Source organism: Pristis pectinata, chromosome 1 (genome assembly GCF_009764475.1).
Source record: "Pristis pectinata isolate sPriPec2 chromosome 1, sPriPec2.1.pri, whole genome shotgun sequence".
Lineage (NCBI taxonomy): Eukaryota > Metazoa > Chordata > Chondrichthyes > Rhinopristiformes > Pristidae > Pristis > Pristis pectinata.
This window is the reverse complement of record NC_067405.1, coordinates 143,350,532-143,377,705: the sequence shown is the minus strand read 5'-3', so window position 1 is coordinate 143,377,705 and position 27,174 is coordinate 143,350,532. Positions and strand designations below refer to the sequence as shown.

The 27,174-nt window shown below is 49.1% G+C and overlaps 1 protein-coding gene across 1 annotated transcript in view; it reads right to left on the bottom strand.

Annotated features, from left to right (window-relative positions):
• Positions 1 to 13,643, bottom strand: part of kcnk13a (potassium channel, subfamily K, member 13a) — a 41,462-nt gene extending 27,819 nt beyond the window's left edge. Inside the window, exon 1 of the mRNA XM_052013520.1 lies at positions 13,187 to 13,643. Coding sequence (XP_051869480.1) covers positions 13,187 to 13,514 — 328 coding nt within the window. The 5' untranslated portion in view covers positions 13,515 to 13,643. The remainder of the gene's footprint in view (positions 1 to 13,186) is intronic.
• Positions 13,644 to 27,174: the final 13,531 nt, after the last annotated feature.

Genomic DNA, 27,174 nt, shown 5'->3' with positions numbered 1-27,174 from the left:
GACCGAGGAGTGACCTTATAGAGGTTTACAAGATCAGGACAGGCTTAGATAAGGTGAATGGTCAGTCTTTTCCCCAGGGCGGGGCACAGGTTTAAGGTGAGAGGGGAAAGGTTTAAAGGGGACCTGAGGGGCAAGTTTTTCCGAGTGGTGGGAATATGCCAGAGGAAGTGGTAGAGGCAGGCACAATTACATTTAAAAGACATTCGGACAGGTACATGGATAGGAAAGGATTAGAGGGATATGGGCCAAATGCAGGCAAATGGGACTAGCTCAGGAAGGCACCTTGGTCAGCATGGACGAGTTGGGCCGAAGGGCCTGTTTCTGTGATGTATAACTCTATGAATCTAAGGGATTCCAGATGTCAAACATCCTTTGACTGAAAAACTCAAACCAGCTTTGTCCTTAATATTCCATGGCAGAACACAAAAGCAACTGCACTTATGCAGAGCCTTTAACAGAATGGTGTCAACGGGCTTTTCACAGAACCTGACACCCGGCAAAGTACTTCCAATCTTCCATTCCCAGGATCCGGCCAGCATTTAATGTTCAACTGCCTCTGCACTGAATGGCTTGTTAGGCTGTTTCAGAAGGCAGCTGGAACAGCGGTTAGCGTAACGCTATTACAGCACCAGCGACCCGGGTTCAATTTCGGCCGCTGTCTGTAAGGAGTTTGTACGTTCCCCCCCTGCCTGCGTGGGTTTCCTCCGGGTGCTCCGGTTTCCTCCCACATTCCAAGGACGTGCGGGTTAGGAAGTTGTGGGCATGCTATGTTGGTGCCGGAAGCGTGGCGACACTTGCGGGCTGCCCCCAGAACACTTAATGCAAAAAGATGCATTTCACTGTGTGTTTTGATGTACATGTGACTAATAAAGAAATCTTATCTTACTACAGGTCTGTGGAGTCACAGGTAGACTGGACCAAGGAACCAGGGCAGATTTCTATACCAGCCCAATACCTGCATCCTTTAAAACAGGTATATTTAATTTTGAGAGTTTAAATTATATCGGAGAGGTGGGGTGGCTTTTAAGATCATGACTCTTGTTTCGGGCCTTATGGCTTTATTCTAGTAATTTATCCACTCTGTTATTAGGGAGACACAGTACACAGCTGGTAAAATCGCAGCTTCACAGCTCCTGTGAGCCGGGTTCAATCCTGACCTCGGGTGCTGTCTGTGTGGAGTTTGCACCTTCTCCCCGTGATCTAGGGGTCCCCCCCGGCTGCTCTGGTTTCCCCCCACATCCCAAAGGTGTGTGGATTGGTAGGTTAAACTGGCCACTGTAAAGTGCCCCGAGTGTGTGGGTGAGGGGTAGAATCGGTGGGAGGAGTTGGTGGGGGAACTTTTTTTTGAAAGCGGGATTATTTTAAATGGGTGCTTGATGATCAGCAGATGAAAGGGGCTTCTTTCCATGTTGTATGAAACATCAGAAGGACAAAAGACAAAGATTTTAGGGTGGATTTAAATAAGTGAATATTAGAAGGATTTACAACTAGGGTAATCAAATAGAATGGGAGGAATGTTTGGAACTTGCTGGGACGAATGGCCTCTCTCTGTTATGCTAATGGATCAAGGCTAACCGATCCATGACTGTGCCAGACCCAGGGGTACTGAGAATTCCATGTGTTTAGGCTGACAATTGTGTCTTCTTGAAGCAAATGATAAGTGATAGCGTGTCTCAAAATCCAGTTTTTGGCATCACAAGTCCAAACAAAGATTGAAAATCGACTAATTAAATACCACAAACAGATTAAGCTTGGCTTCCGTGCTCTGATCTTCTTGGAAGCACATCGTGTTTTGCCTGGTCGGTGATGAGGACCAATAATAGATTGGTGCATAGTTGAATGAGGGGTGATTTTATAACGGTAATGTAGCAGTTAGCGTGACACTATTACAGCACCAGTGACCCGCGTTCAATTCTGGCCGCTGTCTGTAAGGAGTTTGTATGTTCTCCCCATGTCTGCGTGGGTTTCCTCCGGGTGCTCCGGTTTCCTCCCACATTCCCAAGACGTACGGGTTAGGAAGTTGTGGGCATGCTATGTTGGCGCCGGAAGCGTGGCGACACTTGCAGGCTGCCCCCAGAACACTCTACGCAAAAGATGCATTTCACTGTGTGTTTCGATGTACATGTGACAAAAAAGATCTTATCTTATAAAATCATGAAGGTCTTAGATAGGGTGAATGCGCACAGTCTGTTTCCAAGGGTTGGGGAATCAAGAACGAGAGGGCAGAGGTTTAAGGTGAGAGGGGAGAGATTTAATAGGAATCTGAGGGGCAACTTTTTCACCCAGAGGGTGGTCAGTATATGGAACGAGCTGCCAGAGGAAGTGGTTGAGGCACGTACATTAACAACATTTAAAAGACATTTTGACAAGTACACGGATAGGAAAGCTTTAGAGGGTTATGGGCCAAATGCAGGCAAATGGGACTAGCTTAGATGGGAATCTTGGTCGGCATGGTTCAGTGGGGCCGAAGGGCCTGTTTCCATGCCGTATGACTCTATGAACCTGTATTAGTTGGGTTGGGGAATTACTTATAGTAAAGTACGAATGAATCGATCGTTTGTCCTTTTACATACATCTCTCTCACTCACTTTGCCCCCCCTCTGTCTCTAGCGCTCTCCCCCACCTCTCTCTCAATTATTGGCTCTTGCTGGGGTTCAGTGGGTATCACTGTTGCTTCTGAGTTGGAAAGTTTTGGATCCTCTCTGGAGGTAGAAACTCAACAGTAAAATTTTTGGCACGGGAAGAAGTTATTTGGCCCATTGTGTCTGTGCTAAACAAAAAGAGCTACACAGTCTAAGCCCACCTTCCACAAGATCTGTAGCCCTGCACGTCACAGTTCAAGTACTGTTTCGGTCTGAAGGGGGATTCTGCATCCACCGCACTTTCAGGCGCTGAGTTCCAGACATCTCCACATGAAAGATATCTCCTCATCCACTCTCGGTCTTCCAAATACCTTGAAATCTTTGCTGCCTAGTTTTTGTCCCCTCCACTCAGGGAAGTATTCTTTCCTTTTACCCTACCTGGGCCCCTTACGGTTTTATGCACCACAATTAGGTTTCTCCTTGGCCTGCTCTGTTCCAAGGAAAACAGCCCCAGCCCAGCCAATCCTTCCTAATCGATACAATTTTCCAGTCCTGGTAGGTCAAATATGTTGGCGGAATATAGTCTTAAGGGTAGGACTCTTGGAAGTGTGGAGGATCAGAGGGATCTTGGGGTCCGAGTCCATAGGACGCTCAAGGTGGCTGTGCAGGTTGACTCTGTGGTTAAGAAGGCATATGGTGTATTGTCCTTCATCAATTGGGGAATTGAATTTAGGAGCCGTGAGGTATTGTTGCAGCTATATAGGTCCCTGGTCAGACCCCACTTGGAGTACTGTGCTCAGTTCTGGTCACCTCACTACAGGAAGCCATACAGAAGGTGCAGAGGAGATTTACAAGGATGCTACCTGGGATGCGGAGCATGCCTTATGAAAGCAGGTTAAGGGAACTCGGCCTTTTCTCCTTGGAGAGACGGAGGATGAGGGGGGACCTGATAGAGGTGTATTAGATGATGAGAGGCATTGATCGGGTAGATAGTCAGAGGCTTTTCCCCAGGGCTGAATTGGTGGCCACAAGAGGACATAGGTTTAAGGTGCTGGGGAGTAGATATAGAGGAGATGTCAGGGGTAAGTTTTTTACTCAGAGAGTGGTGAGTGCATGGAATGGGCTGCCGGCAACGGTGGTGGAGGCGGATACGATAGGGTCTTTTAAGAGACTGTTAGGTAGGCATGTGGAGCTGAGTAAAATAGAGGGCTATGGGTAAGCCTAGTAATTTCTAGGGTAGGGACATGTTCGGCACAGCTTTGTGGGCCGAAGGGTCTGAATTGTGCTGTAATTGTTCTATGTTCTATGGTAGGAAAATCAGGGAGGAGTTAATGAGAATGAGAGAGAGAGAGAGAGAGAGGAATTTATGGAGAAAGAGGATAAATTTCCCTGTAAAGTATTAGAACCTGTTGATGAGTTTGCTCTGTAAGCCAGTTTAGACTCAATGGGCTGAATGGCCTCCTATGTTGTATGAGAACATGAATATGGGAACACACTCAGAAATCGTCCCTACACACCCTGTCCAGTGCAGTTACATCATTCCCACAAATGATAATCAATAAACTGTGGATGTTGGGAATCTGAAATAAGAACAGAAAATATTGGAAAAATTCAGCAGGTCAGGCAGCACCTGCTCTGATGAAGGGTCTTCCAGTTGAAACATGAGCTCTGCTTCTCTCTTCACAGATGCTGCCTGACCTGCTGAGTGTTTCCAACGTTCTCGGCTTGTATTCCAGGTTTTTCCTGTATTGTGGTGACCAGAACTACACACCTGTGGCCTGACTGGTGCTACGTACGGTTATGGAGTCACAGAGCACAGGAACAGGCCATTGGGCCCATCCTGTCCATGCTGCCCACCAACTATCCATCCATACTAATCCCACTTGGTCCATAGCCTTCTTGCTTAACCTTCCCTATCCTGTCCCTCTGCTAATAAAGGAATCCATCTCCTGTGGCCTCCCAACCACCTTATTGACCTGTCCTATTAGAACATAGAACAGTACAGCCCAGGAACAGGCCCTTCAGCCCACCATGTCTGTGCCGAGCATGATGCTGAGTTAAACTAAATCCCTTTTACCTGTACATGAACCATATCCCTCCATTCCCTGCATATTCCTGTGTCTAACAGCTTGTTAAAAGGATCTGTGGACGTACACTCCAAGGTCCCTCTGCTCCCTCTAGACCACTCAATATCCTCCCATTTATCGTGCCTTCCCTTGCCTTGTTGCACCTGGATAATCGGAACACATGATTTAGACCGGCGCTCTGAACATGGCAACAGGTAAAGGCCATTTAGCCCTTGAACCTGTTCTGGATGATCTATGACCTAACTCCAAGCACTCCCGTGACCTTTATATCTTTGGCAAATCCCAGATGACTGATGACAACTCCAGCGATCCTCGGGCTCAGAATGTGTAGAAGCAAGAGCCGAATTTCACCCTCTCCGTGGGTGTGGGAGTGGTTCTGAGCTTCACTCCTGAAAGCCTGACTCTAACCCAGGGCCCCAACCTTAGACAACCCAACCACCTTAAGTAGTTTCTCTTTATCTCCCCGATCAGCTCCTCTTGATGTCAAAATCACCCTGTAATCTAAAATCCAGCAAACGCAACTCTAGTTTGTGAAATTCACTTTGTGTAGTCTATCCCTCGGAATCTTTGCATCACCCTCAAAGTTAATCTGCTGCTCTTCAAGGCCAATAAATCCTCCTAAGGGTATGGAATGCAGAACCCCTGGGAGAGATCATGAGGTGGTCTGAACAACACTCAACTTTTCACTTTATACATTAATAATCTGGATGAAGGAATTGATGGCATTGTGGCCAAGTTTGCAGACGATACCAAGATAGGTGGAGGGGCAGTGTTGAGGGAGCAGGGAGTCTGCAGGAGGACTTGGATGGGTTGGGAGAGTGGGCCAAGAAGTGGCAGATGGAACACAGCGTAGGGAAGTGTGGGGTTATGCACTTTGGTAGGAAGAATAAAGGCTTAGATTATTTTCTAAATGGGGAGAGAATTCAGATATCGGAGGTACAAAGGGATTTGGGAGTCCTAGTTCAGGATTCTCTCAAGGTTAACTTGCATATTGTTGATCATACGGAAGGCAAATGCAATGTTAGCATTCATTTCAAGTGGACTAGAATATAAGATAAGAGATAAGATATCTTTATTAGTCACATGTACATCGAAACACACAGTGAAATGCGTCTTTGTGTAAAGTGTTCTGGGGGCAGCCCGCATATGTCACCACGTTTCCGGTGCCAACACAGCACGCCCACAACTTCCTAACCTGGATGTCTTTAGAATATGAAAGCAAGGATGTACTGCTGAGGCTTTATACGTTGTTGGTCAGACTGCATTTGGAATATTGTGAGCAATTTTGGGCCCCATATCTAAGGAAAGATATCCTGGCCCCAGAGAGGGTCCAGAGGACATTCACAAGAGTGATCCCAGAAATGAAAGGCTTAACATAGGAGGAGCGTTTGATGGCTCTGGGTCTGTACCCATTGGAGTTCATAAGGATGAGGGGGGATCTCATTGAAACCTACCAAATACTGAAAGGCCTGGATAGAGTGGACATAGAGAGGATGTTTCCATCAGTGGGAGAGTCTAGGATCTGAGGGCACCGCCTCGGAATAAAGGGACGTCCCTTTAGAACTGAGATGAGGAGGAATTTCTTCAGCCAGACGGTGGTGAATCTGTGGAATTCATTGCCACAGAGGGCTCTGGAGGCCAAGTCATTAAGGCAAAGGTTCTTGATTGGTAAGGGGGTTTAAGGGTTACGGGGAGAAGGCAGGAGAATGGAGTTGAAAAAAAAATCAGCCATGACTGAGTGGCGGAACAGACTCGATGGGCTGAATGGCCTAATTCTGCTCCCATATCTTATGGTCTTCTACCCCAGTAATTCCAATGTGAAGTCTAGGACTTCATTGGGCTGGATTACGTCGGCCCATTTGCAATGCACAGAACCGCTCTATGCACGCCTGTATTTGTCTGGGCTACACGCCTGGGTGTGGTTGTTGGCCTTCAAAACCCTGGAATCTGTTGCCATGTTTCCATAGTACAGAGGAGGCCATTCAGCCCAGCAGATACATGCCAGCTCACAAAGCAATCCCATTCTCCCCACTAGTCCCCCGTAACCTGTTCTCCCCACATTCCTATCAACTCCACCGCCCACCTACACACAGGGGGGTAATTCACAGCGGCTAACTGACCTACCAACCTGCACAATTTTGGAGTGTAGGAGGAAACCCATGCGGTCACAGGGAGAGCGTGCCAACTCCACACAGACAGCACCGGGAGGTCAGGATTAATGCTGAGTCTGGATCTACATGCAAGTTGGCACCGGAGTGTGGTGACTCGTAGCAAGCTGCTCTCTACAGATCTACTCATTACCCTTACTATAGTCGTTCAATGTAACTGCACTGTGTAATGAATTGATCGGTATGCAAGACAAGTTTATCACTGTACCTCGGTACAAGTGACAATAATAAATACCAATGGTGATTGGGTCAAGGGTAATGTAGTGCAGAGATCCCACCTCCCTCCCCCCCCAACAAAACCCCCTACCAACCCCTGACCGAACATGGGGGCAGGAGCAGAGCTCAGATTCTGTCAAGGGATTCAACAGGTTTCAGACATCTTTGTTTTTAAAAATAGCAAATCCTTTCTTTAAAAGGTTAACCAAAAAAAACATTAACGAGTACAGCAAGGGAACAGGCCCTTCGGCCCACCATGTCTGTGCCGACCATGATGCCAACTTAGACGGCACATCTGCCCGCACGTGATCCATATCCCTCCACCCCCTGCCTGTGCATGTGCCCTGTCTAAATTCCTCTTAAAACTTTGCTATCGCATCTGCTTCCACCACCTCCCCTGGCAGAAATTAGAAATAATTAAGAACATTAAAGCAATGCAAAATAATTGAACAAAATAAACAGTGGGTTTGAGGATCCTGTGCCAAATTTGAGCTGGCTACGGAGAGGATGATGGTTCTCCCTGTGTTATGCTCAAGAACCCAAGGAGACTCTGTGGAGAACAGCTAAAAGCAAACAAACAGGCGCAACCCCGAGTTTCCCATACACGCCATTTCAAAACCTGTTTATGTAAGTCTAGGAGTGGCTGAACAATAGCGTACGGTTCATCATTTTGTGTACTTGTCCATGATACAGTTGTACCAGACATCAGCGAGGCCGCACTTGGAATATTATGTTCAGTTTTGGCCACCCTACTATAGGAAAGATGCCATTAAGCTGGAAGGAGTGCAGAGGATGTTGCTGGGACTCGAGGGACTGGGTTATGGAGAGAGGTTGAGAAGGATGGTCCTTAATCATTGGAGCGTAGGAGAATGAGGGGTGATCTTACAGAGGTGGTTAAAATCATGAGGGGCATAAATAGGGTAAATGCACACAGTCTTTTTCTCAGGGAAAGAGAACCAAGAGCTAGAGGGCATAGGGTTAAGGTGAGAGGGGAGAGATTTAAAAGAAACCAGAGGGGAAACTTCTTCACACAGAGGGTGGTGCGTATATGGAACGAGTTGCCTGAGGAGACGGGTACGATAACAACATTTAAAAGACATTTGGATAAGTACATGGATAGGAAAGGGGATACGGACCAAACGCAGGCAAATGGGACTAGCTTAGGTGGGCACTTTGGTCAGCATGGATGTGCTGGGCCGAAGGGTCTGCTTCCAAGCTGTATGACCCAATGACCATACGTTAATGATCCACGCACATGGACCCTGTCTCTTTGGAAATAAGTCTGCATTCTCTTTTATCCTCTTCAGGACCTGGGACAAGTAGCGTGGCACTTACTAATTTAATTGTGATTTTTGAGTTTTTCGAGGAGGTGACGAGGGTGATTGATGAAGGTAGAGTTGTGGATGTTTCTACATGGATTTCAGCAAGGCATTTGACAAGATCCCTCATGGGAGGTTCATCCGGAAGATTAAGATGCATGGGATCCACGGCAAATTAGCCATTTGGATTCAGAAATGGCTTGCCCATGGAAGACAGAGGCTAGTGGTTGATGGGCCTTATTCTGGCTGGAGGTCTGTGACTAGTCATGTTCCGCAGGGATCCATATTGGGACCCCTGCTGTTCGTGATGTGTATAAATGACCTGGATGAAAATGTAGATGGGTGGGTTAGTAAGTTTGCAGACGATACAAAGATTGGTGGTGTTGTGGATAGCGTAGAAGATTGCCAAAGGATAGCGCAGTGGGATATTGGCAGAGAAATGGCAGATGGAGTTTAACCTGGCCAAGTGTGAAGTGTTGCACCTTGGGAGGTCAAATGTAAAGAGACAGTACACTTAATGCCAAGACCCTTAACAGTGCTGATGTTCAGAGGGAGCTTGGGGTCTGTTCATAGCTCCCTGAAGGTGGCTACACAGGTTGACAGGGTGGTAAAGAAGGCATGTGGCATGCTTGTCTTCATTAGTCGAGGAAATGAGTTCAAGATTTGGGAAGTTATGCTGCAGCTTTATAAAACTCCAGTTAGGCGGCATCTGGAGTATCGCATTCAATTCTGGTCGTCCCCTTACAGGAAAGATGTGGAGGCTTGGGAGAGGGTGCAGAAGAGGTTTACCAGGATGCTGCCTGGATCAGAGGGCATATGCTATAAGGAGAGGTTGGACAAACTTGGGTTGTTTTCTCTGGAGCGGTGGAGGCTGAGGGGAAATCCAATAGAGGTTTATAAGATTATGAGAGGCATAGATAGAGTAGACAGCCGGTATCTTTTTTCCAGGGTGGAAATGTCTAATACCAGAGGGCTTGCATTGAAGGTGGGAGGGGGTAAGTTCAAAGGAGATGTGCGGGGTAAGTTTTTTTTACACAGAGAGTGGTGGGTGCCTGGAATGCACTGCCAGCGGTGGCGGTGGAGGCAGATACGATAGAGGTGTTTAAGAGGCTCTTAGGTAGGCACATGAATGTGCAGAGAATGGAGGGATATGAACATTGCGTAGGCAGAAGGGATTAGTTTAGTTGGGCATTTGACTACTAATTTAATTAGTTCTGCACAACATTGTGGGCCGAAGGGCCTGTTCCTGTGCTGTACTGTTCTACGTTCCCTTTACTTACCCAACCACTAGTCTTCCCTTTATAAGACAAGCTTTCAAAGTCATAGTTCAAAATCTAACCCTTATTAAAATAGGGAAGTGTTCTTGATTATTTTCGAATTAACGTGTAATTAAGTTAAATGGGCTTTGCAAGACAATTTAATTCATTCTGTTTCCCCTCATGAACTGGAATGGGGTAGCAACTAATTTCGTCACACACGATGTCATGTAAGCGTAAGGTGTGAAGCAGAATTCAACCGGTGCAGAATGAAGTGGTGAATAGTTGGAATCTTCAGCTGCAGCAAATTGCGACTAAACACAGACATGGGTTAAAATACTGAAGAATCAGAACAGAGATAAATTAAGTTAGTTTCCTACTAAACAGAATCTTAGAGGAGCACTTTTTTGTTAGGATCATTGATCAAAATCATAGAAATTGTACAATATATAAGGAGGTTATTTGGGCTGGTGTATGTCCTGGTTTGGAAAGAGCTCCTCAGCCTAGTCCATAAGACCATAAGACAAAGGAGCAGAAGTCAGCCATTTGGCCCATCGAGTCTGCTCCCCCATTCTATCATGAGCTGATCCATTCTCCCATTTAGCCCCACTCCCCGCCTTCTCACCATAACCTTTGATGCCCTGGCTACTCAGATACCTATCAATCTCTGCCTTAAATACACCCAATGACTTTGCCTCCACAGCCGCCCGTGGCAACAAATTCCACAGGTTCACCACACTCTGGCTAAAGAAATTTCTCCGCATCTGTGTTCTGAATGGGTGCCCTTCAATCCTGAAGTCGTGCCCTCTTGTACTGGACTCCCCTACCATGGGAAACAACTTTGCCACGTCTACTCTGCCCAGGCCTTTTAACATTCGAATGTTTCTATGAGGTCCCCCCTCATTCTTCTGAACTCCAAGCAGTACAGCCCAAGAGCCGTCAAACGTTCCTCATAGGGTACCCTCTCATTCCTGGAATCATTGCAGTGAATCTTCTCCGAACCCTCTCCAACGTCAGCACATCCTTTCTTAAATAAGGAGCCCAAAATTGCTCACAGGACTCCAAGTGAGGTCTGACTAAAGGAGTCCCACCTTACAACACTGGGTCCATAGCTCTGCAGGTCCCAGTTCTTCAAGCACACACTGCTTCAGTGTGACGAGGGTTTCTGAAAGTGAGAGGAATCCTCAGTGACATCTGCTCACTGACTGGGATCAATTCGCTGTCTGGGATCTGCTCAGGGTGAAACTTCTCCAGTGGGATCTACCCAGAATGGGTGACATCTGTCCAATGGGTGGGATCTGCTCAGACCGAGTGGGATCTGCCCAGCTGTGGTTCAGTGGCTCTGGTCTCTGTCAGCGAGTTGTAGTGCTCGCTCCAGACCTCTCACTGCAAATCCCAGGCATGGTGGCTACTGCATCCTTGGAGGGGCCGTCCTTCCCTCCAGATGCTAAAGCAAGGCCCACTGGGTCTTTCAGCATGGAATGAATCCCACCTCAACAAAAGCAGGGCAGTTCTCCTTGGGCTGTGAGGCAGGTGGAGTGATGTTCCCTGCCCAGCCTAGCCCACTTCCCAATAAACGTTCACATGAATGCACACGTGAGTGCGTTTAACACAGGAATCCAAGAGTGGCCAAATTTCAATTACTACCCATCAGTGCCACAATCAATACTTCCTTCTGTAAAGAAACAAAACTGATTATTGAGCCATTTACCTCCAGTGGTGTTTAAGTTGACAGCTATGTTTCCTACATTCCAACTGACAGAACCACCAAATTTTACAGATGCACTACAGAAAGCATCCTATCTGGATGCATCACGGCTTGGTATGGCAACTGCTCTGCTCAGGACCGCAAGAAACCGCAGAAGGTTCCATACCACATCTGCTCAGCACATCACGGAAACCAGCCTCCCCTCCACTGACCCCGTCTACACTTCCCGCTGCCTCAGGAAAGCAGCCAGCATAATCAATGACCCCTCCCACCCCTGGTCATTCTCTCTTCTCCCCTCTGCCGTCGAGCAGAAGATACAAAAGCCTGAAAGCACGTACCACCAGGCTCAAGGACAGCTTCTATCTCGCTGTTATCAGACTCTTGAAGAGACCTCCCATACTAAAAGATGAACTCTTGATCTCCCAATCTACCTCGCCGTGGCCCTTGCACTTTATTTGTCCACCTGCCATGCACTTGCCCTGTAACTGTAACACTCTATTCTGCATTCTGTTCTCTTTTTACTACCTCAGTGTACTTATGTACGGCATGATCTGCCTGGATGGCAGGCAAGCAAAAGATTTTCACTGTATCTCGGTACATGTGACAATAATAAGCCAATACCCATACCAAAACTATGAGTTTACGTCACTGGCAGAACAACACTTAGGGTCCAAAGGGAGTCAGTCTTTAGACGAAGCTGTTATTCCTCCTGTTCATCTCCTGGTGGGCAGAGGTGACGGACCCAACCCTGTCACACTGTGGCCCACCCCATGAGCTAGGAAGCACTTTCAGGTGTCCTGAGGTTAGAAAAGGTCTGATAGAAGTTCAAGGCCTTTCTTTCATACTTCAACCCTCTTTGGCCTAGGTCCTCAAGGTTCAGACGAAGCAGAAGTAGGTCTTCTGGCCTTGAAGTTACAGGGCAGGCCAGGGTGTGACAGTTGTGCAGTGTGTGCTCCAGGGGCTAGGTAGAAAGAAGTAACGGCTCCACGTCAAGGCTTACCCCTCCCTCCGGACCCCAGGTGCTTTCCTGACAATGATGTAAAGTAAAGGAGCTGATGGAATGTAGGAAACACAGCATTCAATGTCAACAAAGCAAGATCCCACCAACAGCAATGAGATAAATGTCCTGTTATTTTAGATTTGTTTAAAGAAATAGATATTGATTCTAGCACTAATGCAGGTAGAGATTGAAGTTTGACCAGCCCTGGGCCCACGTTATACACAGATCCCACGAGCAAATCTCACTCTGAGCAGATCCCACGCAGCAGATCCCTCTCATAAACAAACATCTGCTGTTCACAACAGAACAGGTCTCCTTCATTCTGAGCAGATCCTTCTCACTGAGCAGATCCCTCCCACAGCAGATCCTCTCTCACTGAGCAGATCCCTCAGAGAACAGATCCCTCCCATGAAGCAGAACCCTCAGAGCAGATCCCTCTCCGTGCAGATCCGAGGCAGATCCCTCTCACAGGGCAGGTCCCTCCCACAGGGCAGATTCCTCTCACAGGGCAGATCCCTCTCACAAGAGCAGATCCCTCTCACTGAGCAGATCCTTCACAGAGCAGATCCCTCCCATTGAGCAGATCCCTCTCATGGGGCAGGTCCCTCCCACGGGGCAGATCCCCTCTCACAATGAACAGTTTCTGTCAAGTAAATGTCCTGGAGTGGCTCACCTTCACTGCCGGCTGACGGCCACTGTGGGGAACGTTGGGGGACTTGGTGAATTCACTCCTTGTTTGACTTTACCTTCTTCCCCCCCCCCTCCTCCCCCCCCCCCCCCGACTCATTACTTGCGGTTTATTCTTGGCACCAAGCAGGGAGTAGGGAAGGGGAGGCGGGTGTCTCTTTACCTATGGTGGAGACCACGGTGCCCACAAAGTAGAAGGAGCCGGCGAAGTCCCAGCGGGGCCGGGTCTCGTCCACCCGCACCCCAGCCATGCCGGCCTCCTCGTAGTGCCGCAGGAAGACGCTGAGCTCAGGTCTGCTGATGTTGTACCTCTGGCTGAAGTTCTCCCTCCTCTGGACCCACCGGCGCTGCGATTCGACCTCCTTGTCCCGTTCGATGACCGAGAAGACGGCGGCCCCGCACACCAGGTACAAGCAGATCAGGAGCGCTAGCAGCACGAAGCGGGCATTGTCTTCGTCCACATGGCAGAAGCAGCCCCGGCGAGCGGCCATCGCCCCGGCCACTCGGGGGCGCGCTAGAGCACTGAGGCAGGCACAGCAAGACTCAACCAAAGAAGCAATGTCTTAACTGGCCGGGGCGACTGAACGCTCCACGCTGACTTGGTGACCCCCCCCCCCCCCCCCCCCTGGACTTGCTGGTCCTCAAATGCAACCCAGTCAATATCAACGCAGCCCCATTCTGCACTGGTTCCTCTTCTCCGAGGGACCAGCTTGGGTGGGTGTCTTGGTGGGCATGGGCGGGTTGGGCCGAAGGGACTCGAAATGACTGTCCTGGCGGAAGATCATCGAACTACACCCTCGACTCGGTTTCTCTGTCCACAGGCGCTGTGGATTCCCAACATTTTTTTCTTATTTCGGTCTTGTCCCGGGGAGTTTCAGCCCCCCAACCCCACCCCGACACCCTCACTCTACGGAAACCACCACCGCTTCATTTGCAGACCCAAACCGAAGCTGGTTATAAGGGCTCTCCCTTCGGGATCAACCTTCCGAGACCTCGACACCAGGTGAGACTTCAACCAGGACACAACCTTCTCCCCAGTCCCAACGAGTGCAAACACCTTCCAAATACTTCTCAGTTCTCCACGTTTCAAAGCATCTGTTTCCCAGTCTACGCGTGGACTCAGATAACGTTAGGAAGGTCCCTCCAATGGTTCTCTCTCCTTATAAAAGCCCTCGCTGGCATCTCCTAGAATTTCGTGGCGTCCTCCGAGGTTACGAACTAAATGCGCTCCCTGCGGGTTGCCCCGACTCTCCGGGAACATGAGCTGCCCGCTTCCCCGCTCTGCCGCACGCCTGAGACGAGGTTAACAGGAGCTCCCTCTCCCGAAACTGACGCGGCTCCGCGCAGTCCTCGCCCGTCTCTGGCCCCCGGCCCCGGCTCCGCACAGACAACGGCAGAGCCGCCCCGGCTGCCCAGCGCTGGCCGCGGGTGTGTGTGTGTGTGTGTGTGCTCTCCCCTCGCCCACCTCCCCGGCTCCCCGCATCTCCAGCCGGCCGCCGCTGACTCTCCGCTCCCTCGCCCTGGCTGCGATGGTGCGGGAGGAGAGGGAGAAGGGAGGAGGGGAGCAGGGAGGAGGGGAGCAGGGAGGGGGGGAGAAAGGTGGGGGGAGAGGGGGGAGGAGAGGAGGGGAGGAGAGGAGGGGAGGGAGGGGGGGAGGGGAGGGAGGGGGGGGGAGGGGAGGGGAGGGGAGGGAGGGGGGGGGAGGGGAGGGGAGGGAGGGGAGGAGGGAGGGGGAGGAGGGAGGGGAGGGGCAGGAGGAGGGGGGAAGGGGGAGAGGGGGGGAGGGGGGGAGAGGGGGAGGGGAAGGGGAGGGGGGAGAGGGGGAGGGGGGAGGGGGGGAGAGGGAGGGGAGGAGGGGGGAGGGGGGGGAGGGGGGAGGGGGGGGGAGGAGGGGGGGAGAGGGGGAGGGGAGGGAGAGGGGGAGGGGAGGGGGAGGGGGAGGAGAGGGGGAGGGGGGAAGGGGGAGGAGGAGAAGAGGGAGGGGTGGGAGAAGGAGGGACGAGGATGGGGCAAGAGGAGGAGGGAAAGAGAGGGGTGCAGAGGGGGAGTGGAGGAAGGGGTGGGGTTTGAGGGTGGGGTGTGGGTGGAGGGAGGAGGGGTTGTGGAGGGAGGGTAGTGGAGGGAGGAGTTGTGGGAGGGGGTGGGGAGGGGAAATGGGGGACGGGTGGAGATGGGGAGGGGCTTCGAGTCTGCTCTGCTGCTGGTCAGGTTCACTGGGGACAGTGCAGTCCCCCTCCGGGTCACTGCCCTCTCCCCACCTCCCTCCCTACTCCCCCAATTCCTCCCCTCCCCTTCCCCCTCTTTCTTCCCTCATTCCTTTCCTCCTTGCCCCCTCCCCTCGGCCCTTCGCGCCCCGACCTCGCCTCCTGCCTCCCCCAGGAATGTAGCAGGGTGACTGCGCCAGTCCTCGTCTGACCAGTTTACACCTCCAGTCCCTCTCGCCCTCATCCGGGAGGGACCGGCTGTTCCCACATTCACAGTTGCAGCTTCTGCCTGCAGGCTGGTGTCCAACAGGTGCCCGGAGCAAAGGAATGGGCAGGATGAAGACCGCAGCACAGAGGCAGCAGTCGGCTGTGTGTCCCACGCACGGAGCGGCCTCCCGCCGGTATCGGTGCCACTGTTGCTCGCCCTTTTCCGGACTTCCTTCTCCACCCCCTCCCCTTCACACTGGCTCCCTCTCTCCTCTCCCTCCGCTACCCACCTCCTCCCCTGTCCCTGCCCTCTTACCAGCCCCTCTCCACGCTTTTCCTTTTCTCTGTTAACCTCTTTCTCCATCCCCGTCCGCTCCTTCCCTCTCCCCACCCCCCTCAAGTGAACTGTGCGTTTAGATTCGTAGAGTCACACAGCACAGAAAGAGACCCTTCAGCCCATCAATTCCATGCTGACCATAAACCACCCATTTCAGATTAAGATTTCTTTATTAGTCACATGTACATCGAAACACACAGTGAAATGCATCTTTTTGCGTCGAGTGTTCTGGGGGCAGCTCGCAAGTGTCGCCACACTTCCGGCACCAACATAGCATGCCCACAACTTCCTAACCCGTACGTTTTTGGAATGTGGGAGGAAACCGGAGCGCCCGGAGGAAACCCACGCAGACACACAGGAGGAATGTACAAACTCCGTACAGGCAGAGGCCGGAATCGAACCCTGGCCGCTGATGCTGTAAAAGCGTTATGCTAACCACTACACTACTGTGCCTGCTACATCAATCCTTTTGTTTATTCTTCCCATATTGTCACTGCATGTAAGTTCCTCGCCAGGCAGCCAATCACATCACAGTCACAGAGGGCTACAGCACAGAAACAGGCCCTTTGGCCCATCATGTCTATGCCAACCATTAAGCACCCATTTTCACACTAACCCTACCCTAACCCATTTTATTCCCCACACAGTCCCATCAACTTCCCCCCCCCCCCCCCCCCCCCCCCCCCCCCCCCCCCCCCCCCCCCCCCCCCCCCAGTTCTACTGCTCACCCACACACCAGGGGCAGTTGACAGTGGCCTACTAACCTACATCCTTGACGGTCTAACAAGGTCAACATTGCAGAGGTCACGAGGCCAGGGGCAAAAATGTCGCGGAGACCGGCCCCCGGTTAATACTGTCTGTTCATCACTTACGGACTGAACATAGACAAAGCATTTAAAACGTGGTGACATTTGGTTGGAATGGGAGGGCAGGAGACAGCAGCACAATCTGCACCCAGCTGGAACTCTTCTCAGTGTTGCTTGTAAGAAACCTGCAGCTGGTGATAGACTCAAGGCAGTCTTTAATCTCAAAGGATGAGTCTGTGGAACACAGAACAGTACATCACAGGAACAGGCCCTTCAGCCCACGATGTCTGTGCTGACCATGATGCCAGTTTAAACTAATATCATCTGCCTGCACATGATCCATATCCGTCCATTCCCTGATTGTTCATGTGTCTATCAGCCTCTTAAGTGTTGCTGTTGAATCTGCTTCCACCTCCCCTGGCAGTCCGTTCCAGGCACCCGCCGCTCTCTGTGTAAAAAAAAAATTGCCTCATGAATCTCCTTTAAACTTCGCCCCTCTCACGTTAAAGCTATGCCCTCTAGCATTTGACATTTCCAACCTGGGAACGAGACTCTGACTGTCTACCCTATCTATGCTTCTCATAATTGTATAAACTTCTATCAGGTCTCCCCGCAGCCTCCACCGCTCCGGAGAAAATAATTCAAGTTTTTCCCGCCTCTTCTTATAACCTAATGCTCTCCAATCCGGGCAGCATCCTGGTGAACCTCTTCTGCACCCTCCCCAAAGCCTCCGCATCCTTCCTGTCATGCACTGACAAGAACTGCATGCAATACTCCAAGTGAGGCCTCAGCAAGGTGCAACATGACTTCCTGACTTATTCTCAACACCCTGACTGATGAAGGCAAGTACCACCCTATCCACTGCTGTTGCCACTTTCAGGGAGCCCTGGACTTCCTACAGCGGCTGAAGAGAGCAAACCTGCCCTCCCCCACCCTCACCACATTCTACAGGGGTACCATTGAGAGTGTCCTGACCAGCTGCATCTCTGCCTGGTACAGTAACTGTAACACCTCAGACCGCAAGACACTGCAGAGAATTGCGAGCACAGCTGGAAAGATCATTCAAGTACCCCTTCCCTCCATCCTGGATGTCTACGACACACGATGCACCTGCAAGGCCTGCAGAATCATAGATGACCCTTCTCATCCCGCCCACGACCTATTTGTCCCACTGCTGTCTGGCAAGCGGTACTGAAGCACCCGGGCCAGAAGTACTAGACTGTACGACAGTTTCCTCCCCCAGGCTGTCAGGCTCCTGAATACCCTGGAGGCAGTCTCAGACAAATGCCGCGTCAAAAGCCCTGGTTTGCACAACGGTGTATAAGAACTTTGGCTGCTGCTGGACATGTTTATACACTTAGTGCAACACACTGAGTGCTGTATTTTCTTTGTCCAGCTCGGTTTGGCACTAACCCTGCACTCATTTTGTATCCTGTATATACCATTTTTGCACTATTTGTACTCACACAATTTTTCTGTCTGCGTTTATGTCCTCTGTTCTATGTATGTCCTCTGTTGTGTGAGTCTGGGGGAAACGAGATTTCATTCCTCCGTGTGTTTTTTTACAGCATATGGGTGAATGACAATAAAGTGTAACTTGAACTTGAAGATCCTTCCGATCTTCAACTGCTGCAATCCTTCTGTGCAGGTTGGAGAGGGACTAGCTGGTGGTGGGGTTCCAATGTGCCTGATGCCTTCATCCTTCTTGGGGGTAAAGGGCACAGGCTTGAGAGGTGCTGTTGGAGAGATCACTTGCAGACGGCACATACTAAATTGGTTTATTATTGTCACATGTACCGAGGTGCAGTGAAAAACTTTGTTTTGCGTGCCGTCCATACGGATCATTTCATCACATCAGTGCATCGAGGTAGTACAAGGGAAAAGCAATCACAGAGTGCAGAATAAAGTGTTACAGTTACAGAGCAAGTGCAGTGCAGGCAGACAGTAAGGTGCAAGGGCCATGATGAAGTAGATTTTGAGGTCAAGAGTCCCATCTTATTGTACTAGGGGACTGTTCAATAGTCTTACAACAGCCGGATAGAAGCTGTCCTTGAGCCTTGTTGGACTTGCTTTCAGGCTTTTGTATCTTCTGTCTGATGGGGGTGGGGGGGGGGGGGGTGTTAAATGTGTGGGGTGGGTGGGTTCCTTGCTTGAGCCTCCCAGTCTCCACCCCTGACTCCACTTGCCAATTAACCCTTCCTCACCTGGATCCACCTATCGCTTCCCAGCTCTTGCTCCACCCCTCTTTATACTGACTATTCCCACCTCTATCTTTCAGTCCAGATGAAGGTCTCGACCCAAAATGTCGACTGTCCATTTCCCTCCCCAGATGCTGCCTGACCCACTGAGTTCCTCAGGCAGCTCAATTTTTGCTCCAGATTCCAGCATTTGCGGTCTCTTGTACGTCTGTCTCTGCTGCCACTGGTAAGTTGGTTTGTTATTGTCACTTTTACCGAGGTACAGTGAAAAACTTGTCTTGCGTACCCTTCCCACAGATCAATTCGTTACAACAATGCATTGAGGTAATACAAGGTAAAACTACAACAGGATGCAGAATAAAGTGTTACAGTTACAGATAAAGTGCAGTGCAGGCAGACAATAAGGTGCAAGGCCATGACAAGGTAGATTGTGAGGTCGCCAAAATGTAAGTTGATTTAAAAGAACATTATTAGTAATTCTGAGAGTCATAGAATTTAGATTTAAAAGAGTATAATAGAAGTAATGAGTGGATCTGCAGAGAGCAGCTTGCAACAGGTTGCCACACTCGAGCACCAAGCACCGGTGGTGGAGGGAAAGAATGTTTAAGGTGATTGATGGAGTGCCAGTCGAACAGACATGCTTTGTCCTGGCTGCTGTTGAGAGTTGTTGAAATGACTCTCTTTCAGGGAGGTGGTGAGAATTCCATTATACTCCTGATCGAGGCCAGGATGTATACTACCCTCAATACTGTCTGCTGTTAACCTGTTTACTAATCTCTCGTATGGCACTTCAAATCTAAATACACTACATCAGCTGGTTCACCCTTAAGAACCTTCAACAGATTTGTCAATAGAGGAGGAACCTCCAGGGATCATAAGAAAATTGGAAAAGTTTGTAATATGGTCAACTTAAGTGACATACAAAACTGGAATGATGGGAATCTGTATGGAGGTAGTTTAGTTTAAAGGTCTTGTCAGAAGAGCAGAAGATCAGGTATCTTTATTAGTCGCATGTACATCGAAACACACAGTGAAATGCATCTTTTGCGTAGAGTGTTCTGGGGGCAGCCCGCCAGTGTCGTCACACTTCCAGCGCCAACATAGCATGCCCACAACTTCCTAACCCGTACGTCTTTGGAATGTGGGAGGAAACCGGAGCGCCCGGAGGAAACCCACGCAGACACGGGGAGAACGTACAAACTCCTTACAGGCAGCGGCCAGAATTGAACCCGGGTCGCTGGCGCTGTAATAGCGTTACGCTAACCGCTACACTACTGTGCTGAACAGTAATTAGGTTAGGGAAGTGTTTAGCCCGCAAGGCATAGCTAGGTAGAGCAGAGATAAACAAATGGAGGTTGGGATGTAGGCTAAGTGCAGGAGAGCTGATCTTGTGATCAGCAGAGTCATGACAGAAGGACAAGACCACAAATTAGCGCACCCAGTTGCAGAGAAAATGGGGGAAGTTGCTGTCTGGCAAAGAAAGGCAAAGTCCCATCTGTCAGGTAGATAAAGGCAACCCCTGCAGAGATAAAACAAAGATCGAGTACTACAAAGAAAAATGGGTTACTGATGAAATTGTAAAATCCGCATGGTAGTGTAGCGGTTAGCGTAACGCTATTACAGTGCCAGCGACCCGGGTTCAAATCTGGCCTCTGTCTATAAGGAGTTTGTACGTTCTCCCCGTGTCTGCGTGGGTTTCCTCCGGGTGCTCCGGTTTCCTCCCACATTCCAAAGACGTACGGGTTAGGAAGTTGTGGGCATGCTATGTTGGCGCCGGAAGCGTGGTGACACTTGCGGGCTGCCCCCAGAACACTACGCAAAAGATGCATTTCACTGTGTGTTTCGATGTACATGACTGACAAAGAAATCTTATCTTACATTGGTTTATTATTGTCACATGTATCAAGGTACAGTGAAAAACTTTTTGCATGCCATCCACACAGATCATTTCACAACATCAGAACATCGAGGTAGTACAAGGGAAAACAATACAGAATGCAGAATAAAGTGTTACAGTTACAGAGAAAGTGCAGTGCAGGCAGACAATAAGGTGCAAAACACAACGAGGTAGATTGTGAGGTCAAGAGTCCATCTCATAACTATTGTAACACAAATAGTATAAATTGCTGGAAGTTTTTTGGGTCAGTGGAGTATCTCTGAGCTCCCAGTGTACCTGAATAAACCGACTTGTTTAAGAAACCCACCACTGCTGTACAAAAGATTTTCTTTGTATGTTGTCCCAATCTGAGCTGTAACTAAAAGGGTGACTTGGCCCCACGTGAAACCCAGATTCAGTACGCAGGTTAAATACACAAATTCCTTCAATGGACAAACTTGATTTCCTTTTCATAAATCCACACTGATTCTGTCATTATTTTTCTAAGTACCTGATACCACTTCTTTAATAATAGATTCCAGCACTTTCGTTTCTGCCAATATCAGGCTAAATGATCTACTGTTCTTTTTTTTTAACTCTCTCCCTTGTCTCAAAAATAGTTGGGTTACATTCTGCAGGAACCATTCCAACAATATGTTTTAAACTTGCCTGCACTTTCCTCATTTACCAATAAAGTTTGCAGGTGACACCACCAAGCGGGCTGCATCTCAAATAACGATGAGTCAGGGTACAGGAAGGAGATAGAGCGCTTAGTGAAATGGTGTCATGACATCAACCTTTCCCTCAATGTCAGCAAAAGAGCTGGTCATTGACTTCAGGAAGGTGGGAGTGGGGGGGGGGGGTGCACACGGTCCTGTTTACATCAATGGTGCTGAGGTCAAGAGGGTTGAGAGCTTCAAGTTCCTACGAGTGGACATCACCGATAGCCTGTCCCGGTCCAACCACGTAGAAGCCACAGCAAAGAAAGCTCACCTGCACCTCTACTTCCTCAGGAGGCTGAAGAAATTCGGCATGTCTCCTTGGACCCTCACCAGTTTTTATAGATGCACCATAGAAAGCATCCTATCCGGATGCATCACGGCTTGGTATGTGAACTGCTCTGTGACCACAAGAAACTGCAGAGAGTTGTGGACACAGCCCAGCACATCACGGAAACCAGCCTCCCCTCCATCTCCACTTTTTGCTGCCATGGTAAAGCAGCCAACATAATTAAAGACCCCACCCACCCCGGACATTCTCTCTTCTCCCTCCTCGCATCAGGCAGAAGATACAAAAGTCTGAAAACATGTACCACCAGGCTCAAGGACAGCTTCTATCCCACTGTTATAAGACTATTGAACGGTCCCCTAGTACGATAAGATGGACTCTTGACCTCACAATCTACCTTGTTATGACCTTGCACCTTATTGTCTGCCTGCACTGCACTTTCTCTGTAACTGTAACACTTTATTCTGCATTCTGTTATTGTTTTCCCTTGTACTACCTCAATGCACTGCTGTAATGAAATGATCTGTATGGATGGCATGCAAAACAAGGTTCTTCACTACCCCGTACATGTGACAACAATAAAAAACAATATAATTGCACATATCTCAGTCTGTGAGGGACCCGCAAATCTTTTCCTTTTTATGTGTCTATAGAAGCTCTTACAATAATTCTCACTGTTTCGTGTTTGCCTACACTCATATTCTATTTTTCCTTTCCATATCAATGCCTTATTCTCCTTGGTGGAATTCTGAAAATTTTTTTTGGCAACATAACGTTTTTTTTCCTTTGATCTAATACTATCTTCAACTCCTCATGATTGCCATAGATGGACCATTTTTCCAACTCAGTTTTATTTGCCTTGAATGGATATATGTTACTTGTGAACTGTGTGCTAATTCTTCAAACTTTAGCCACTGCTAGTTTGCTGCCAAATCTTGAGTTTCCCAGTCTATGCAAGCCAACTCATGCCTCATGCTCTTGCAGTCTGCTTTATTCACAGTTAAGGCTCTTCTTTCATAACCTGGAATGGGTTGGGGTGGCACAGGGAGCTGCTACCTCACAGCTCCAGAGACGTGGGTTCAATCCTAAACTCGGGCGCTGTCTGCGTGGAGTTTGCACGTTCTCCCTGTGATCGTGTGGGTTTCCTCCGGGTGCTCCAGCTTTCTCCCAAAGGTGTGTGGATTGGTAGGTTAATTGGCTGCTGTAAATTACCCCTTGTGTGTGGGGAGTGGTAGAATCTGGGGGGAGGCGAGGTCTCGATGGGAATGTGGGGAGAATAAAATGGGATTAGTGCAGGATTATGGTGTTTGTTAGTCAGTGCAGACAGATTGGGGTGAAGGGCCTGTTTCTGTGGAGTATGACACTTTGATTTTCAATCTTTAGAAGCTCTATCATGTTGTGATCACTATTCCCCAATGGCCCCTGAACTATTAGGTCATCAATTACCCTTTCTCATTTCACAATACTGGACCTGAAATAGAGACACAAGAGACTGCAAATGCTGGAATCTGAAGCAAAACAACAAACTGCTGGAGGAACTCAGTGGGTCGGGCAGCACCTGTGGAGGGAAATGGGTAGTTGATGTTTCTGGCTTAGACCCTTCATTTGGACTTAAAGATAGAGGGGAGGTAGTCACTATAATGAGGTGAGGGAAAGGGCTGGCAAGCGATAGGTGGATCCAGGTGAGGAGGGGTGACGGGCAGATGGAGGAGGGGAGAGTGGGAATAGCGACAGAGGCTGGGAGGTGATGGGTGGAGGTGACACAGGGCTGGAGATGGTGGGATCTGATAGGAGGGGAAGGTGGAGCACGGAACCAGATAAGGGAGGTGGGGAGGGCGGATGGGAACAGTGGGGAGGGGGGTGACGGGCAGATGGATTGGGTACAGGAAGGGAAAGAGGTTGATGGGGGCTGGGTGTAAGAAGAACTGGGTAGATCAGGAGGAGAGAGAAAAGGACAGAAGGGCAACAGGTTACCTGAAAACGAAGAATTTAATGTTCATGCCGTCAGGTTGTAGACTATCCAGGCGGAATATGAGGCGCCGTTCCTCTAGTTTGAGTTTGGCCTCACTGTGGCAGTGGAGGAGGCCGAGGGCAGACAGGTCGGTGCGGGGATGGGGTGGGGAATTAAAATGGCTGACAACTGGGAGCTCCAGATGGCCACAGCATTCCTACGCCAGCCAATGAGAGGCACAGATAGGGTAGGTAGCCAGTGCGTGTGTCCCATGGTTGGGGTATCTGAAACTAGAGGGCAGAGGTTTAAGGTGAGTGGGAGGAGGTTTAAAGGGGACCTGAGGGGTAAAGTTTTCACTCAAAGGGCAGCTGGTACCTGGAATGAGCTCCCAGAGAAGGTGGTGGAGGCAGGAGCAGGTAACAACATTTAACAGGGACTTAAATGAGCAGGTCATAGAGGGATATGGAATTAAGGCAGGCAAGGGGAATTGGTATAGGTAGGCATGATGATCGGCATAGACACGGTGGGCCGAAGGGCCTGTTTCTATGCCGTACAACTCAATGACTCCATCTAGCCTTTCATGCCGATGTTTCAATAAGATCATCCTCATTCTTCTAAACTGCAAAGTTAGTGACTGCCTGAATGATCTTCTGTGCCTCTGAACTGGATTCTGATTCGCTGGCATAGTCTGTATTCCCTCACAACCCCTGGTTGTGATTGCTTGTGAACCCCTGGAGCATTTTATGAGCTCTCTCCCACCCCTCCCTCTCCACCCCCCAGACCAGTTTGTGTTCCCTTGGACCAGTTTGTGGTCAGCTGGATTGGTTGGTTTTGCCCTGGACCATTATTAAATCACCTGGACTAGGCTGTAATCATCTGGACCATTTCATAATCCCCTGAACCAGTTTGTGATCAACATTACAGTCAAAGAAACATAACGTGCTTCTGTTACTCTCACTGCCCCATTGGTCTCACTGTGTCAGAGATATTTCCTTTGTTCTACACATCCCCCCTCCCCCACCTTCTCTGCTACTGAAAATTAACTTGTTTTACTTTTTCCCAATTCTGACAAAGGGTCCCAGACCTGAAACTTCTCTCTCTGCAGATGCCGCTTGACCTGCTGAGTATTTCCAGCATTTCAGACTTTGAGCATCGGCAGTTTCTCGGTTTCCATCTGCTGTGTTCATCTGGACCAGTGTTTGATTAGTTCGTTGGTTTGTGATTGCCTGAACAAGTCTGCAGTCCTCTTCTCCAATTTGTGATCTCCCCAGACCAGTTAGTGATCCCCTGGCTCAGTTGGCAACACCCTGGATCATCTGTGATCACTTAGCCCAGTTAGTGACTCCTTGGTCATGTTGGTGATCCCCTGGGCCAGTTTGTGATTCTCCAGGCTTAAGTTAAGATTTCTTTATTAGTCACATATATATCAAAACACACAGTGAAATGCATCTTTTCCGTGGAGTGTTCTAGGGGGCAGCCCGCAAGTGTCGCCACGCTTCCGGCGCCAACATAGCATGCCCACAACTTCCTGACCTGTACATCTTTGGAATGTGGGAGGAAACCAGAGCACCCAGAGGAAACCCACGCAGACACAGAGAGAACATACAATCTCCTTACAGACAGTGGCGGGAATTGAACCCGGGTTGCTGGCGCTGGAATAGCGTAACACTAACTGCTATGCTACGGTGCCTCCCCTACACTACTGTTACTGGGCTGGTTTGTGATACCTTGGACCAGTTTCTGGACACCCAATGTGTTTTATTATCCCTGGAACAGTGTGTAACCGACTAGCTTACCTGCACAGATTACTTTCACTGGAACCAGTTTTAAATTGGTAAATTGGTTTATTATTGTCACATGTACCAAGGTACAGTGAAAAGCTTTGTTTTGCATGTCTCCCAGTTGGATCATTTTGTACATCAAGGCACTACAGGGGAAAAGCAATAACAGAATGCAGAATAAAGTGTCACAGCTACAGAGAAAGTGCAATGCAGGCAGACAATAAGGTGCAAAGCCATAATGAGGTGGATTGTGAGGTCAAGAGTCCATCTTATTGTACAACAGGTCCATTCTAGTCTTAAAACAGTGGGATAGAAACTGTCCTTGAGCCTGGTGGTACGTGCTTTCAGAATTTTGTATCTTCTGCCCGATGGGAGGGGGGAGAAGATCCCCTGAATCTTATTCTACACTGTACTACCTCGATGTATGGAATGGGAGGGGAGATGTACAATATTCTGTTCCCTGAACTGATGGTGTGCACAGAATTGATAACCCAGATTGGTTTGTGATCCTCTTGACCAGCGCATGATCTCTTGAACCAGCTGGTGATCTCCACCAACAATCCAGGCAAACACAAAGTGGACCAAGACATCACAGAGAGATCTGGGGAATCACAAACCATTGTAACAGATCACAAGCCAATCCTGGTGACAATAACCTGGCTGACAGAACCAGTCTGTTCCACGAAATCACAGTCCAATGCAAAGGATTGTAAACTAACCAGGGAATACAAAAGATCACAGAGATCACAGACATCAACCACTCTCTGTGTAAAACAAAACCTTACCCCTCAGATAAAGATAAATCCTTCTTCCCCTCACCTCTTGTTTTTGATACCCCTTCCATTTTGACTATTTACTCGATCTCGGTCTTTAGCCAAATCAAAGACCCCTCCCACCCCGGTCATTTCCCCTTCTCCCCCCTCCTGTCGGGCAGAAGATACAAAAGCTTGAGAACACGTACCACCAGGCTCAAGGACAGTTTCTCTCCTGCTGTTATAAGACTCTTAAATGGACCTCTCATGTGCTAAAAGATGAACTCTTGATCTCCCAATCTACCTCGTCGTGGCCCTTGCACTTTATCTGTCTGCCTGCACTGCACTCTCGCTGTAACTGTGACACTATATTCTGCATTCTGTTTTCTTTATACTACCTCGATGTACTTATGTAGGGAATGATCTGTCTGGATGTCAGGCAAGCAAAAGCTTTTCATTGTATCTCAGTACATGTGACAATAATAAATCAATTCAATTCAAGTCACATATTTCTATCAGGTAACCTCTCAGCCTCCCTTGCTCCAGATGATCCAATCTCTCCCCAGAGCTAAACTCCAATCCAAGCAACTTCTATCAATCCAGGCATTGATAGAATGCAGAGCTGGGCTAAGAAGTGGCAGCTGAAGTTCAACCCGGAGATTGAACTCAAAGACAGAATACAAGGTTAATGGCAGGACTCTTAGCACTGTGGAGGAACAGAGGGATCTTCAGGTCCACATGCACAGATCCCTCAAAGTTGCTGCGCAGGTCGATAGGGTAGTTAAGAAGGCATATGGAGTGTTGGCCTTCATTACTCAGGGTATTGAGTTCAACAGTCGCGAGGTGATGTTGCAGCTCTATAGAACTCTGGTCAGACCACACTTGGAGTTTTGTGTTCAGTTCTGGTCGCCTCATTATAGAAAGGATGTGGAAGCTTTAGAGAGGGTGCAGAGGAGATTTACTAGGATGTTGCCTGGATTGGAGAGCATGTCTTATGAGGATAGGTTGAGTGAGCTAGGGCTTTTCTCTTT